This window comes from Rhinopithecus roxellana, chromosome 12 (assembly GCF_007565055.1).
Source record: "Rhinopithecus roxellana isolate Shanxi Qingling chromosome 12, ASM756505v1, whole genome shotgun sequence".
NCBI classification, from domain to species: domain Eukaryota; kingdom Metazoa; phylum Chordata; class Mammalia; order Primates; family Cercopithecidae; genus Rhinopithecus; species Rhinopithecus roxellana.
In genome coordinates this window covers 84434576-84452023 of record NC_044560.1, presented here as the reverse complement: position 1 = coordinate 84452023, position 17448 = coordinate 84434576, and the positions used below count along the sequence as shown (strand labels likewise).

At 45.9% G+C, this 17448-nt stretch overlaps 1 protein-coding gene across 6 annotated transcripts in view; it reads right to left on the bottom strand.

The window, feature by feature from the left end:
- Positions 1-909: 909 nt before the first annotated feature.
- Positions 910-17448, bottom strand: part of ZSCAN20 (zinc finger and SCAN domain containing 20) — a 29703-nt gene continuing 13164 nt past the window's right edge. For 3 of the 6 annotated variants that reach the window (XM_010382283.2, XM_030913531.1, XM_030913532.1), the window contains exons 3-8: positions 13771-13957; positions 13227-13303; positions 12817-12901; positions 10746-11423; positions 8861-9289; positions 5966-8250 (exon numbers count right to left, since the gene is read on the bottom strand). In XM_010382283.2, the coding sequence (XP_010380585.2) occupies positions 6992-8250; positions 8861-9289; positions 10746-11423; positions 12817-12901; positions 13227-13303; positions 13771-13957 (2715 nt within the window). In that variant the 3' untranslated portion in view covers positions 5966-6991. Of the gene's footprint in view, positions 1866-5965; positions 8251-8860; positions 9290-10745; positions 11424-12816; positions 12902-13226; positions 13304-13770; positions 13958-17448 lie in introns of those variants that run through there. The other 3 variants (XM_030913533.1, XM_010382284.2, XM_030913534.1) reach the window with 3 other exon arrangements.

Genomic DNA, 17448 nt, shown 5'->3' with positions numbered 1-17448 from the left:
GACTCACAGTTCCACATGGCTGGGGAGGCCTCAGGAAACTTACATTCATGGCAGAAGGGGAAGCAAACATGTCCTTCATCACATAGTGGCAAGAAAAGAAGTGCAGAGCAAAATGGGGAAAAATCACTTATAAAACCATCAGATTTCATGAGAACTCACTCACTATCACAAGATCAGCATAGGGGTAACCGCCCCCATGATTCAGGTACCTCCCACCAGGTCCCTCCCATAACACATGGGGATTGTGGGAACTAAAATTCAAGATGAGATTTGGGTGGGGACACAACCAAACCATATTAAGGTCCTAAAAGGCAAAGTTGCCTATATCCCGTTCAATAAGGACAAAAGAGTGAGCATGTATTAGGAAACTTCAACCTTGAGCTATAGTCTTTTGAATGTTGTCAGGAGGAGAATGGGTGGAGGAAGGCGAGGAAAGAATATAAAGACCCTCCAGCTCTCCCCTCTTTCTCAAGTACAAAGTGTGATCAGTTCTGTTCCTGAACCAGGAAGCAAATGAGAAAAATCAGGTAAGCTTCAGCCCTCTGGGAACTCTTTCCTGTCTTTTCATTCATAATCATCCTTGTGGTATTTGGATTTCAGACACCTCTGTTTTCTTAGCACAGGGATCCTGAGAGACATATCAAAGTAGATGCATAGGGACCAGCAGACCGAGATGCCACTGGTATGGGCAAGAGGCCATGGCTCCTGGGGTTGTGGATATGCCTGAAGAGCCACCCATGTCTGAACAACCACAAGGAACAATGAAAAGAAGACACTCACCCAGAACAAGGGGCTTGAGACCTTGGCCCCAATCTCCCTGACAGCCTGTGTCTCGGTGACTTCCCTTCTTTTTCTCCTCCATGCTTTTGGCAACCAGGAAGAAGCCAGAAGAATCCAAAACACATTCCTTTTTTGGCAGTTTAATATAATTTATTAACTTATCAGGCCATTCCATCCCAAAATACAATTTGACCAGCTTTAAGAGATGTACATAACAGCACAAGAAAAAGAAAATAACAGAAAATGGGGAAGTGAAAGCAAAGCCAAATAAAATGAAGCCAGGGATTGGTCCACAAATTGCAAAACAAAAGGGCCTGTTCAGGTTTTAGAATTGGATATTAAATCCCTGAGGCTCCTGGTGGACAAAATTTCATCCATTTTAATTTCACAGTCCCCAAGAGGAAATTAAAATCAATCACAAATGTCTCATTTCCGTAAGAAATTAGTTGGTTGAGAAAAGTCCTGCGAGATGACACCTGTGCTTCCCGTTTCTCTAGGACACACCACCGAGGTTTAGCACGAGCTCCTGCCCCTACTACTGATGCTGGTGCTCCAGCCTAGCTGGACTTACCTCTCCATCTGTTTCTAGGAAACTTCAGGAACAGGGTTGGGTTGGTGACCTCCATACGCGGTCATGAACAAGCCCTTTCCTCTCAAGTGCTGTCCACAGAGGGATTCTCTCCTGCTCTGGCCCCCTGGGTGAAGTCTGCAGTGGAGGATTGCAAAGTGTCTCACCACCATTTCCTGCTGGTCCCTGGTGCCTATAAATAGGTGGAAGCTTCTCTGTGGTCCATGAATCCCCACAAAGCACTGAAGCCAAGTGTGTTCTATGTGGAAGGAGAAGACTCCTTTCTCCTCTGTTCCACATTTGTCACCTGCCACCAAGTTAGGGCTCCGTGAGCCCCAGTGACTTGAGATTCTAGTGATCACAGCTCTGCCAGCCTTGGCCTGTGGCTCCTCTGCTGCTTGGGCTCCGACACATCCGTAATGCTGCTCCAGGACCAGCTTAGAGAGTGACTCTTGTTTTCCTAATCCCCCGTCCTGTGGCCCTCACCCTCAAGGTGGCACAATTATGGGATATTTTTCTACAATGAAAATGTGGGGGGGAAAAAGTGACTTTAGAAATAAGTATCATGTAATGGCAGGCATGATCAGAAGCATCTTTACACACAGAAAGAATCACCAACAGTGCCCTGATTAGAAAATCAATGTCTATGTGAATCCCTAGTCGACTATAGCGTGTTTAGGTATAATTATCTAATTGGATTCTTCCTTTTACTCATCTAATGCTCTTGACTTAACCAAGTGGCTCTTAAAACAAAGAAGCTCTCAGCTTTGAGAAGTGGGGGAACGGAACACACATCAAAAAGAACTGGGACCTCTCAAACTCTCTGTCTCTTTCTCCAAGCAGCATAAAATGGGTTTACCGGGGTGCAGGTTCCTGTAGGGTTCCTAACAGAGACCAGGTGAGAGATGCAGTACACGGAGGTGAGGAAAGGTCACCCGCTCAGCTGCAGCATGGGGTGCGGGAAGCAACAATAAGGTAAGGAAGGAACGTGCCTTTGCCCCCCAAAAACAGGCATTTATTTGGAGGTAAGTGCAGACTTGCTGAAAGTCAGAGGGAGGGCAAAATGATGCTAAAGACATGGTAGCAGTAATACTGATGCTGGGAGTGTGAAGAAATAGCCAGAAGCTGTGGGGAGAAAGGCTCCAGTGTCTTCCATCCCAGGCCTCCAGGCCGATTTCAAATCCCTCCTTTCCTGCAAAGCCTTCCCTGAGTTCCTGCTGCATGGAGCACTAACCCCTTGTTAGCAGATTGGGGCAGGGGCTTGAGATTGGTGTTTGCTATTAACAGATGGGTGAGCTGAGGGATGCCCAAATGGAGGATGGGATCAAAACTGAGGTAAGGGGAGCTTTGGGAGGCTGAGCTGGGAGGATCAAGATCAGCCTGGGTAACACAAGACCCCCATCTCTCCAAAAAAAAGAGAAAAAAATGAGGTAAGGGAATATTTTGAATGATTAATTTTGACTTTAGATATTGACTCCATTCAGAAAGAGACCACTCAGGCAGCTGGGTAACCCCAGCCCAACTGGAAATGCTCTTAGAAGGAAGAAAGTATTGGCAGAACCGAGTCCAGGATGAGTCCGAATGGGTAGGTCTCTCCAGGCATGTGCAGGGGATGCTGGGTGGGAGCCACTGAGTGTGTACATCAGTGCATGTGCTGGATGGGTAGGCCAAGAGCCCCATGATGGGTAATGGTAGACACGGGGGCTTTGAGAGGCCCAGGAGTCACCCAAGCACAGCTGGTTGGCAGACAGCTGGGCTCCTAAGAGGAGAGGCCACAGCAGGAGACAGATCTGGAAGTCATTAGCATCTACATAGAAGAAAAGAGAGAAAGAAAAGAAAAGAAAGGGAAACAGAGTGAAAGAAGAAGCAAGCCCAGGACAGAACTCTGGAGTACAAAGACCCAGAATAGCCTGGGTGAGGCAAGTTCACCTGCAATGCCCATACCCACTCCAGACATCACTGCCTTCATTACTTCAAAACTGCACCCCTGTCCCCAAAGGGTGTTACTCCCCTTCAGAAAGTGACTCAATTTTCTGCAGCCCGAAAGCAGAGAGGTATCCCCACTGGGGGCCCCAGAACAAGATATGGCAGGAAGGACTAGCCAGAGCTCCTGACTACACTATTTAGCATGGAGGGAGCCTAGCTGCTTTACACTGCTTCTGGGAGGAGGCCACAGGGGACAATAAGGCCGAGGCAGCCATGACCATGAGTTCAGCTGCTGAGGTCAAGGCCTAAGAAAAAACCCAGTATCTGAAAAAGTCTTGGCCCCTCCTTTCCCTGCCCCTACCTTTGGGTCTGCTGCCTCCTGGGGGTCTGGGGAATGGGAGGCCTAAGGTCCTTTAGGTACCTTTTGGTCACTTCAGAGGAGCTAATGCCCTTCTTGGGGTGGAGGGTGAAGAAATCAAGGGAGGCAGCCATCTGGGGAGACAATCCTGCCTTTAGCAGCTCACATGATGTAACACCCTCCCAGGGCAGCATTTGCTGGTTTGGTTTTCCATAACCAGGGTCTGACCTGTGGCCAGGAAGGCTGAGAAACTGTCCACCCATTCTACAGACTCCCAAGAGCAGACTCACGCTAGCAAAGCTCAGGGTGGGTAAAACCAGATGTCAGTTTATGTGAGCAGTACACACCTACTGGAGGGTCAGGCCTGGAACACTGCGGCCCCCTGAAAGAGTGCTTTTTCCAAAGGAAGTCAGGTAGACAAGGAGGAAGGGACCACCTGGGCCATTTCCTCTCCTGGCCCACACCGGCCTTGCTTTCATGACTGAACCTCAATTAAGATTCATGAGACAAGAATGGCAGATAATAAACATCAAAACTCTTCTCTAAAGACATGAGACACTAACACTACCAAGCCCAGGGGAAAGAGTGACCAAGTGGAGAGAGGACTATCACCTCGCATCCACACAGAGCTCAGCCTGGCTTCCACAGTGAGTGCTCCAGAAAACTCGGGGCTACAATGAAGAATTCAGGGGTCAGTTACAAGGAAGACAGGGTCCAAAAAATGATGGTGGGGGGTGGGAGTGGGGAGTGGTCTAGATCTCCTTTGAGGGCCATCTTCCTCTCCATTCAGCGCTATCAAGTAGCTCTGTCCTAGGCCCAATACTTGAATCTGAAATTCTTCCTTTCTCATTAGTTTAACTACTCTGTATACACAGATCTCTAGTCCTAACCTCTCCCCTAGCTTCTAGCTGACATCCAAAGGCATAGCATCACCATGATTTCCCTTAAGCACCTCAAGTTCTACACATCCCAAACTAAACTTCTCATCTTCTGCCCTCCTGCTCTATCAGCCTCTCCTCCTTGTGCTCCCAATTCTGAATAAGGACATGCTCTACCCCGTCACCAAAGGCATTCTAGCTTTCCTCTGATGTCCTCCCATCTGCCTGAGACCTCTCCCATTCATTCCCACCTCCTCAGTGTCACCACTGCTCTAGTTTAGACCCTAGCCTTTAGCTGAAATACCACAACAATGTCCCAACAGGCCATCCTAATTGCAGCATATCCAAGTTCCATTCAGCTGTCAGATTTCAACCATGCACATCTGAACACTGCCCCAGCCCCGGTGTTGACACTCCATTTATATGTGAGGTATTCAGTGACCTTGCCCCAGCACCCCTCTAATATCAGCTCCCTGTTCCCAACCTCCCATCATACATCCCACCCTGAATTCATGCTATTCCTTACAACAGTGCCTTTCCCTAGAACTCCCTCACCTCAGGATCCTTCCTCTCAGCTCACATTACTAGACAATATCACTGTATTACTGCAGTTACTGACATCTGCTGACTTCTACCCAGGGTTCATCCCATGACCCCTGCCCTGCAGAGAGAACGTGGGCCAGGAAAGGTAAACTGGGAGGGAGTTGACAGTGATCTTAGTGGGGCTGGTTCTTGGGAAGGGAGGTTCTGAAGCAGGGGAAGGGGTTAAGAAGGGATCTCACTCTGTGGGAGTAGCAAATCTCTCCACCGGCTTCCTCGTGTGTTAATAAAAGCTCCGTTCTTCAAGGCTGCTTCACATCCACTATCTGATAGGTACTTCCCCAGTCCATGAAACAAGCAGGTTATGAACACATCCCAGTGTCATAAGAGGATGGCAGGAGGGGGATTTTCCTTTAAAGTCCTGTGGAAACTAAAGTCCTTGGTCAACAGTTTTAAACCCTTCTAATGAGAAACTCTGGAGGCCAAAGTGCTGCAAATGCTAAAACTATCCTATGTGAAGCTTTCTAATTTAGCCTGTCCATGTGGGAGGCGAGTGTGAAGGACCAACATACAGAAAGCCCTGGGCAGGCCTGGGACAGGATGGCTCAGGGTAAAACTGTGCCAAGAACCTGGAACGTAGAACAGTGGTCAAGGCCCTCTCAGTAGATGACCATACACATCAGCACCTTCCACCTCAGTCTTGGCATAGGGACCAACAACAAAGCTTCTGCTTGCCAAAAGAAAAGGCCAGACAGGCAAAAATGTGGGGACCCCAGGCTTCTGTTAGGGTTAACCTATGATCAGTCAAGCGTGGCAAGAAGCAGGACTGACCCCTGAGAAAAAGAGCTCTTAGATCCCATTTCCTTAGCCAAAGCAGTATCTTATTGGAAGAAAAATTACTCAGGCCACATATTCTTCCCAACCTCAACCCACCTATATCTCTCACCCATATTATTGAGAAGATGGAAACTCGCATCAAGTATTTTGATAATAGCTCATCCTTGCTCAAATCATTTCACCAATTCTGAATATCCCAAGTCCTTTAATTCTTAGGGATTCTCAATTTCCATATTTGTTTAAAAACTTCAAAATGTAGAAATTTTATAACAGGAAATGTGGTCTACAAAGTGCATTGAGATTCTGGCCCCTAAGTTACCTAACATGAACGGGAATTCAGTATAGCAATAAGAGCACGACAGACTCAAGACAGACAGATCTGTTGAATCCTGCCTCTCCCACTTACAGATGTGTGACCAGTGCAAGTTACTTAATTTCCCAAGCCTCTAGGAAATGGGGAGAAAGTTAGTAGTTATCTCCTGGGGCTGTTGTGAAGATTAAATGAGATGATGTATACAAAGTTCTTAGCACAGAGCTTGCCAAAGAGCAACAGCTCAATAAACACCAGCTATTGCTGCTATTAATGATTTTGTAATGATGTCACTGTTCTTCCTACTCTGTGCTGAGCTCACAGTGGCCTGCTCTAGGCCAACTCCTCTCTCACCAGAGTCTCAACATTCTCCTGATATGCCCCCACTGAGAAAGAACGAGAACCACTGCTGATGGGGTGGATTACACATGGACAGCGTGAAGGCACAGTGAGAACTTGGAACCACTGCTCAGGACCACTGATTTAACTCTAATCTCCTAAGTTGCCAGTTTGGCTCAAATACTGACATAGCTCTTACATGACAGCAAATACAAGGACAGTCTGAGGATTCCGTGTGGGTCTTTACAGAAGAAAAACAAATTACACTTAAGCAAAGTGCCTTCAAATCTGGATCCTTAGTATTTGTAATTCACTTCCAAATTACCTGGTTTATACCTAGATAACTTCCCTGGGTACACACCAAGCTTAAAAATTGGAAAGTTTCTCTCTAGCATACATCTTATGATATAAGATATACACACTGAGTCCTCTTTTGTTGTTGGGGAAACTGTCCCCTACGATGCCTTCCCTCCTGCGTGGGTTCTCCGGTGAGCACTGAAGTGGGAACTATTGTTGAAGTCTTTGCCACACTCTGTACACTTGTAGGGTTTCTCCCCTGTGTGGATTCTCTGGTGAATAATAAGACTGGAGCTCTGGTTAAAGCATTTCCCACACTCTCTGCACTTATACGGCTTCTCTCCCGTATGAATCCTCTGGTGAGTAATGAGGTTAGAACGGTCACGGAAGAATTTTCCACACTCAAGGCATTTGTAGGGCTTCTCTCCTGTGTGTACTCTCTGGTGTGTGATGAGCTTGGAGCGCTCACTGAAGCACTTCCCACAGTCCACACATTTATACGGCTTCTCTCCGGTGTGGGTGCGCTGGTGGTTGGCCAGGGTGGAGCTCTTACTGAAGCTTTTCCCACATTCGGCACATTCATATGGTTTCTCTCCTGTATGGATTCTTTGGTGACTAATGAGGGCAGAGCTCTTAGAGAAGCTTCTTCCACATTCAGAACACTGATAAAGTTTCTCCCCTGAGTTTGTGCTGTGTGGTCCAGGAGAATTCAAGTCCTTATTGATACTTTGAGGTTGTTCAGGAGACGTCTCCTCTGTAGAATTCCTCCAGTGAGCACTAAAAGATGGGCTTTGGGAAAAGTCTCCCCCGGACTCACTACATGGGTCAGGATTTCCTCCCAAGTGGATTCTCTGATGTTTCAGAAGGTTTGAGCTCTGGTTGAAGGTTTTCCAACATTCTCCACATTTATAGGGCTTTTCCCCTGTGTGGATTCTCTGGTGAGTGATGAGATTAGAGTGGTCGCTAAAGCTTTTCCCACATTCAAGGCATTTATAGGGCTTCTCTCCAGTGTGGATTCTCTGATGGGTATTGAGGTTAGAGCGGTCACTAAAGTTTTTTCCACATTCAAGGCATTTGTAGGGCTTCTCACCTGTGTGGATTCGCTGGTGAGCGATGAAGTGGGAGCTCCGACTGAAGCTCTTCATGCATGTGTCACACTTGTAGGATTTCTCTGCAAGGTACAGGCCTTGATGGTCAATAAGTTTTTCTAAGTCCTCTTCAGAAGAACTTTCTTGCCACCGTTCCTGTGAGGGATTTCCCCACTGCCCTTCATCTTCATTTTCATTTTCACTGTCTTCTCCCCAGTCAAGAGGTTGGCAAACAGCTTCTGTAGGACATTTTGATAAGGCTCCAGGCAAATCCTCAAAAATGTCCTGCTCTGAAATCTGGTCTTCATCCTCATGCCTCATTTCAAAACCTGCAAAAATGGACAGAAATGCAGTTTTTCCTCACTCATTAGTTAGCATATGTGTGTGGGGGTGTGTGTCTCTATCGTACATCTGTGAATTTGGCTAACATGAATTTGATTCTTATATCTTATATCTCACATCTTATAAATGTGACTAACATGAAATTGATCAAGTTTTGGTACACACAAATGTTTCTGTCCTGCAGAGCTGAGGAACGGACTCTGGGACATGGTGACCCCACCAAGTGAGCCATGGGGCTCAGCCCAGCAGCTATAGCCAACCTGTTTCCCTGGAAAACTCCTCTATCTTAGTACTCAATCATGAACACCTCCTTCTTCTAGTACATTCCATATATCCTGTGTCATACTGGATTGAATAAAGTCTCTAACTGCCCAGATATACCTAGTAAAAGATAGAATGACTGACTGACTGACTGACTGACTGACTGACTGATTCACACAAAGCTTAAGACTAGATAATCTGAGCAAAGCAGAAATACTTTTTCCTATTCAATGCCATTCTCTCTTTTAGTAAAGAGACAAAAGGTAATGAGCCTGGCTTCTTCACTCTTTCCACATGCCCACGGATTTTGAGAACATCCAATTACTCTAGGCTTACCCATGTCTGGGGCTTTAGGACACAAGGTTGGAGGTCTGACAGCATCTTCATTGGCCACCTCACCCCAGGCCTCCTGGGCATCAGTCTCAGCACTGCTCTGCCCACACCTAGGGAGACCTGTAGCCTCCCGGACAGTACCCATGGATGTGACTGCAGTCCGAGCCCTCATCAGTGAGTCCAGTTCCTCATAGAAAGGACACGTCCCTGGTGGGTGACTGCTCTTGGCTTTCCGGTAGCTTCGAAGGAGGTTTTTGAATCTGTAGCGACACTGCTCCAGTGTCCGCAAGAAGCCCAGAGCACACAGCCGCTCTGCGATGGCCCGGTACACCTGGCTGTTCTGGTGACAGGTGCGAAGCTTTTCCGAGAATGGGGACTCACTGAGAATTGCCAGGAAGGCCTTGGTCTCCTCATAGCCCCAGTGCACACCTGCTGTCAGGAGTGAAGAGTTGAGAACTGTGAGACTTAATGAGATGTGCCTAGGTCATCAGAGAATAGAGTCACCTGCCCTTCGAAATACCTAGAACATAGGCATGTCAGAAACTATCCAGGTACCTGGGCAATATCCCTTTGCTTCTCAGGGGCATGCTAGGACAGTCAGCCAGAGCTTCCCACCCTCACTCTCTTCTAAGAGATTCTATTAACACTTCAAGTCTTGGCTGAAGGTGAGGACTTAGGTAGTCATATTATATCAGTTATATCAGGTGATCCCATGCCCCTGGCTTTGCTGATTAGTTCAGGGAAAAGCCTGTAACCAGGATGCATGTGATTTTCCCCATATTCACTCAATACCTGTCCTCTATTTATTTTATAAATTCTTTTTTTTTTTTTTTTCTTTGAGATGGAGTTTCACTTTGTTGCCAGGGTAGAGTGCAGTGATGCAATCTCGGCTCACTGCGATCTCCACCTCCTGGGTTCAAGCAATTCTCCTGCCTCAGCCTCCTGAGTAGCTGGGGATTATAGACGTGCGCCACCACACCCAGCTAATTTTTGTTATTTTTTTTTAGTAGAGAAGGGGTTTCACCATGTTGGCCAGGAGAGTCTTGATTTCCTGACCTCATGATCCGCCCGCCTCAGCCTCCCAAAGTGCTGGGATTACAGGCGTGAGCACCTGGCCATAAATTCTCCTTTTAATAAAACATGAAAACTGAAAATTCCTAAAGATTAGAGACATAAATGAATTTCAAATAGTCCTGCAAGAAAGGCCAAATGAGGACACACTTTCCTCCTTTGCAGAGGAATGAAAAGGAGGTGGTCTAGTCTCAGCTCCTCTGCAGGAAAGTGATGTACCCCAGGAAGGCAACCATGTAAAACCAGCAGGCAGGAGCCACGGGCTCTGATCCGGGCTCTGCTCCTACCTGTGTGTCTATAAGACACCTCATCTCTTGGACTTCCATGCTGCACCTTTACAATGACTGGGTGTTTCCCAGACATTGATTATTCAAGTCTACGCTGTCATGATTTCTGCCATTATCTGTTCAATATTTCACTCGCCATCACTCTTTACCTAAATTTGCTATCTGTGAAATCACAGGTTGATGCACTCACACAAATTAAGAGAAATATATAAATACAAGAATTTCAAGTTCATTCATGTAACGTCGATGATCATCCCATACTACCAGTGACACACTTTTGGAAATACCAGATTCACTCTTTGAGGCCCCTTAAGGCTTTAAAAATGTTTCCTTCTACAACTAAGAAGACTTTTGCAAAGAGACTTGGTCATGGAAAAAGAGAGTTGGAGTTTGAGGATGACCTAAGAACGTAGCTCTTCACTCTAGTGGCTTCAATCCAGACTTGCAGCCTGTGCCCTGACCTCAGGGAATAGCAGTCTAGCTGGTAGAAGGGTTGGAATCTGAATCTGACTAAACCCCGATGTTCTTACCAATACGGCTCTGGAACAGGGCTGGGGCCCCTGCAATCCTGGGCCCCTGGGTAGACTCATCAGTGACCAGGCCAGCACCGTTACAGTCTTCTGCCATTTCTTCAGGCTCCCAGCCCCCTTCCTCCTGTTCATCCATCTCTGCATCACTATCCCCGAGCCTGGGGAGTGCCACGGCCTCTCCTGGGCCATCTGTGGCTCTGATGGCTGTTCGAGCCCTGACGAGGGCCTCCAGCTCCTCATAGAACGGGCAGGTACCTGGTGGGTGGCTGCTCTTGGCTTTCCGGTAATTCCGTAGGAGGTTTTTGACCCTATAGCGACATTGCTCCAGTGTCCGCAGGAAGCCCCTTGCCCTTAGCCGCTCTGCTATGGCCCGATATACCTGGCGATTCTGGTGACAAGTCCGGAGCTTTTCAGAGAAAGGAGACTCGCTCAAAATTGCCAGGAAAGTCTTGGTCTCCTCATAGCCCCAGTGAACACCTGATACCTTCATGTCCTCCACATCCCACTGGTATTGTTCCTCCCAGGCTCTTGACTCCCTCCAGGTCAATGCCTGAGCTGGCTCATTATCCAGGCTGTAAGCTGCAGTGCTCCTTTTCCTAGAATTTGTAAGACTTAGACCCCAAAACTCTGGTCCTTGCTCTTTCTCGGAGGTGATACTTGGTTTTGAAACTGGAACTCCTACAAAAGGAAGAAGAGAGATGACAGAGTAGAAACGGTCTGCTGAGCAGCACGTTTGTCCAAAATCTCCCTGAAACTTCTATCTTTTCCTTGCAAGAGGCTGACAAGAAATTCCCATGCTGATCCAATAAAATGTCTGCAGGAATATGGAGAGAGAAGAGGTGACACGACCACCATATGAGAAATGTTAAGTGACCTGTTTGCTTTGTTCATTTGTTTGTTGTTGTTGTTGTTGTTATGAAACATGAAACATCATATAAGAGTGATTCATTGGTCCACAGATGGACACATGACCTAAAATGGCCCAATCAGACTGAATTCCACAGCTGGAGGAAAGGAGTGTGTGTGTGTGTGTTAGTGAGTCTCTGTCCTGCTAGGCATCCATTGCCACCACCAGCATCTATCTTTTGACCATGAAACAAAACAGCTTTAATATGGAGCTAACACTGAGGATGGCAGACAGAAAGAAGAACAAAGACCCACTAGGACATTGCTCAGCTAATCTGTACTGTGGTTGGAGCATGTCCTCCTCAGGATTTCTAGTAATGTGAGAAAATAAATTTCCTTATTTTTAAAAGTTAGCTATGTTTAAAGGACTGCTATCCCAACAGCTCCCAGCCCTAACAAAATAGGAAGCCTCTGATTAAAATAAATACTTGAAGGAAACTAGATGAAAAGGGTTTAGAAAGGCATAAGGACAATCTAATTCAGCATTTCCCAAAGTCTGTTCCTTTGAACACTATTTCCTCTAGATATCATGTGTAAAAAGGGGTTCCACTGTCAAGCAAGTAGCCAGTAAGCTTCCGGTATCTAAACTTACCATGAGTCACGCCTATCAGAGTCTCTTCTATTTCAGCTATTCACGTGTCTAACGCCCCGCACAGTGATCCCGGGCTCCACAGGGAAACGGCTCCCTATTATTTGGCTTGCCACATAGGAGTGCCCACAGAGAAAGGAGTCTGTGCTGGTTATATGGGCTTCAGGTATTTTGGACTCTGTGACATTTATTCCTTCTGGGTTTAATTCATTGGTCTCATGGGTTTAGTTCACTGAAGTCTGCCTGAGAGAGAGATCCTATTTATAATGCTGAAAAAAATCAGATTTCTGAGACAGCAGGCCAGGCCTGGCCTCTGGTCTGTGGTGAATGGACTGAGGTAAGGAAGGTAATATGCCCAGAGAGGGCAGGGTCTTGGAAGCCATCCTGCCACCCCATCTCCAGGCAGCCTCCATCCCTGCCATGAGAGTGCTGGCTACAAAGGGCAAGTCTTCTTCCTATGTCTGAAATTCCAGAGACTGCAGAGCCATGATTCTTAAAGGAGTGGCAAAACCCTCTTTGGGAACTGAGTGTATCAGAAGCATGACAACATCACCTTCAGAGGGCACATCTCCTTACCCAGGTACACGCTGTTCCCACAGTCGTCTCCTGGGGGTTCTTTACAGAGCTCCTTCTCAGCATGTTTGCCAGGGCCCAGGGCTTCCTACGAGATGCACAAGACAAGGACCCCAAACATCACTGACCTTTGACAACAGCCTAGGAACCCTAGCAGGCCCCAGGAAAGATGATGGGAACAGAGGGATACCATGTGTGAAGCTGGCATCATAAGGAGCAGGAGGGCCGTTTGGTACATACATGTGTTTGGGGATGTTTGGGGCGTAGCAGACTGGGGGTGAAGGGCAAAGGCTAACACCCTGGGCCTCATGCCCTTTTGCTGAGCAGAGGTCATGGAGAGAGAGGAGGAACACTGGGTGGGCAAGAGCACAGGAGCAGCAATGACAGGAAAGGAAGAACGAATAGCAGCTTACCTGGGACTCAGCTGTCACCTCCCAATCTCCAACGCTCCCCATCTTTGGGAGAGTAGGGACTCGGGGAGTGAGGACAGCTGAGGAAAAGAAAAAGTCTCTGAAACCCAAGCTCTGGTTCCCAAAAAATCACCTCCCTCTGAGATTGGCTTTCCAAAAGTCACACTTGGATCAAGCTGGGGCTATCCCTATGGCCAGTGCAGACTTCCCTTTTATTTCCCTTCTAGAGTGTGTAGCTCCTAAGCTGCTGTGAGTGGTGTGCCACATGGGAGAGGCCAGCCCTGACCTCCTGTGGTCACCACCCACTCCTGTCCCAGCCTGCACCTGCTGCAGGACTCCAGCTACAGCGGGGCATGCTGGCATCACCCATAGCCACAGCCTCTTTACGACGCTTGCTTACTTCTCAGTAAGTGTGCCCACCACACTGCAGCCTATCCCTTGCCTTGAATTCTGCACATCCTTCTTCCCCATGCACCTTTCCTCACCTCCCATTCCTCTGCCCTGCAGAAGGCCTCATTCCCTAATGTTCTCAGATTCTTGTACTCACCACTCTCTTTCAAAGGCTGTGGTGCCATCTTGGCATTTAGATGATTGGGAAGGTCAGGGCACGTATTCTTCACCCCCTTCTTCTGGGACTGTCCCTCAGGCCAGGGATCCACTGGCTGCGGCTGGAAGCTCTGAGATTCTTCCCCTGTCTTTAAGGGCCTGGTCTCTTCTGTATACAATTCCAGTTCCTACACACAAATAGCCAAAATTCCCACTCATCAATTCAGTAAGACCCGCTTTGGTATTTTGAGTATAACTGTGGTCCAGAGGTTAACAGGCTCTTTTAAGATCCAAAATGACTTGAAGTAGGATGAGAAAGCCATCAAAGTGAGTTCGGTAGGTAGATCAGCATTCATACCACCAAATGAGTAGTCTGTTGAACACACGGTGGCTATCCAAGTGTTTCAATGAGAGTGCCACTGTTTAAAACATTTTTGATCCACAGAGATAAATTATGTAAAATTTGTGTAACATTAAAAAATAACCCATAAGCATCAAAAATAGGTTGCTTAGTTTTTAAGTGATCAAAGAGAGATAAAAGTTACCAAGTTGTATATTAAAAGGCAAAGGGAAGCATAAAAACAGGAAAAAAAGATAAAATCATAACACCAAATGCAATTGCTCTAAATATCTCTGCTGAAAGACAAAGCTATTTTTAAAATAAAAATTTTTTAAAGGGCAAAGAATCACAGATGGAGACTGGGTGCAGTGGCTCATGCCTGTAATTCTAGCATTTTGGGAGGCTGACGCAGGGGAATCACTTGACGCCAAGGGTTCAAGACCAGCCTGGGCAACACAGCAAGACCCTCACCTCTATAATAAATAAATAAATAAATAAATAAATAAATAAATAAATAAATAAAATTAACCAGGTATGGTGGCACATGCCTGTACCCCCAACTACTCAGAAGGCTGAGGCAGAAGTATCACTTGAGCCCAGAAGTTCGAAGTAACAGTAAGCTATGATCATGCCACTGCACTCCAGCCTGGACAACAGAGTGAGATCTTGTCTCAAAAAAAGAAATTAGCTGGAATTTTAAAATAAAAGTATGTGCTGTTATTCTTAAACTAGAAGGACACGCAAAAGACAAGGCACTCTAACTCAAAAGGAAAAAGGAAGTGGCAATTTTCATTTCAATGTTGGATTTCAGGCAAAAAAAAAAAGGTACTCAGAGATATAGAGAAGATATTTAAAACAAAAGGGAATAATCAACTAAAATAACATTACCCAGTCAACTTCATCAATCATATAGCTAATTTCTTATCTCTATTTCTCAGCTGGTTCCAAGTTCAGAGGTAGAGAGGTCAAGGTATTATCCTGGCTGTAAAACCTCAACAATATAACAATCTCAATACTTTATAAAAACACCTAACTTTTAAAAATGTATTTCAGGCGGGGCACGGTGGCTCAAGCCTGTAATCCCAGCACTTTGGGAGGCCGAGACGGGCGGATCACGAGGTCAGGAGTTCGAGACTATCCTGGCTAACACAGTGAAACCCCGTCTCTACTAAAAAATACAGAAAGCTAGCCAGGCGAGGTGGCTGGCGCCTGTAGTCCCAGCTACTCGGGAGGCTGAGGCAGGAGAATGGCGTAAACCCGGGAGGCGGAGCTTGCAGTGAGCTGAGATCCGGCCACTGCAGTCCAGCCGGGCGACAGAGCGAGACTCTGTCTCAAAAAAAAAAAAAAAAAAAAATGTATTTCAATTTTTTTTCAATAGATAATAGACTCACATGGTTTAAAAACAGAAAATACATACAGGGGTATATTCAGTGAAAATGCCCCACCCCCATCCATCTCCATCCCATCGATCCTGTTATTTTCCCCTCTTCTCATCACAGGAAACCCATGTTCTTCATTCTTTTAGAGTTTCTTTCTACATACAAGCAAATGTAAATGTGTATTCTTAGCTTCCCTCTTTTGTACACAAAAACTTATGACTAGATATACTGCTCTGAGTCTTATTTTTTTGAACCAAAATAATAACAACTATCTTCATTAACTTACTGAGTTTGCCAAACTTAGCTGTAAAACTCTTTGGTTGGCCTGAAAATCCAAATCCACTCACAGAGAAGGATTTTTACCATTGAAAAGACATATAGGAATGGGCCATGAGCATCAAGGGCCATTCCAAATAAGAAGATCCATCGGTGTCCTGTGTGACTTCACAGGGAGAAAACATCTGCTTATCAACCTTCTTATATGGTCATGTTAAAAAAAAAATTCACTTTGTTATCATTATAATCTACAGAGGAGCTGTGTGACTAAATTCAACAACAATCTTTACTCTCAACCCCAGTTCCTCCAACTATTACCATCCCTAAGTAAAGATTCTGATTCCATGGATAGTAATTTTGGACACAGAAAGAAGCAGATTCAAGTGACAACCAGGAGGCAAAAAATTAGTAGGTCAAACTTCTAGTTTCCAAGAAATCTGTAGAGTCTAGAATTTGCCACTCTAGACTCTACAGTAACAAGTAAAAAGCTGAACAAACTGAAAAATCAACAACTCTTCTTAGATCTGTCAGAGAAGTGAGGCCACAAACCACTCTCCCCAAAACTGGAGAGACAAACAGGTGGAATCAGAGAATCACAACTTAGTGGAGCAGAAGCGTCTGTGGGAACCAGTGCCAGGGGAGAAAAACCTAAACTGTAATTGACGAACTGCTGGAAGGACGGTGCGGGGGCGGACAACTCTGAGAGGTAAAAACTCCAGGGCACTTAATCACTGAGCAGGGGTACATTTTCATAAGTTTTATCTCTAGGAGTTCAACCAGATCCTCACAGTGAATATCAGAGAAAAATCTCTTCTTGCTTATGGCAGATGGCAGGAAAAAGGAACCATTTTTGAAATACGCCAGGGCACGCTGCTCTTCTTAGTAATGCCTGTCCTCAGCAGAAACTATTTTACCAAAGCCTAACCTAACTGTCGGAAGAGAAATATGCAATTCCAGCTCCCTCTACTCTTCCACATGGAAGATGAGAAATACCCAATGCAGCCCCCTCTAGGCATCCTGTGCCACCTCAGATGGGAAAAAATTGGGAAGCACTGGCAAAGGTCAGAGTCCAGGGACACAGGTACACCAACATAAGACCTAGAAAAAAGAAGAGCAAATTAAATCCAAAGTAAGCAGAAGAAAAGAAACAAAAATTAAAGCAGAAATAATGAAATTTAAAACAGGAAATCAATACAGAAAATCAACAAAACCAAAAGCTAGTTCTTTGAAAAGATTAATAACATCAATAAGCCTCTAGTCAGACTAAGAAAAAAGACAGTCCAGGCACGATGGCTCACACATGTAATCCCAGCACTCTGGAAGGCCAAGGCAGTGGATCATTTGAACCCAGGAGTTCAAGACCAGCTTGGGCAACGTGGTGAAATTCCATCTCAACAACAAAAAAATATATACAAAAATTAGCTGAGCCTGGTGATGTGGTCCTGTAGTCCCAGCTACGCGGGAGGCTGAGGCAGGAGGATTGCTTAAGCCCAGGAGGCGGAAGGTACAGTGAGCCAACGTCCCACCACTGCACTCCAGCTGGAGTCACAGAGCAAGAACCTGTCTCAAAAATAAAAAAGAAAAGAAGACAGAAGACAAATTATTAATATCAGAAATGAAAACAGAGATATCACTACAGATCCCATGGACAATGAAAGTATAATAAAGGAATATTATAAACTAC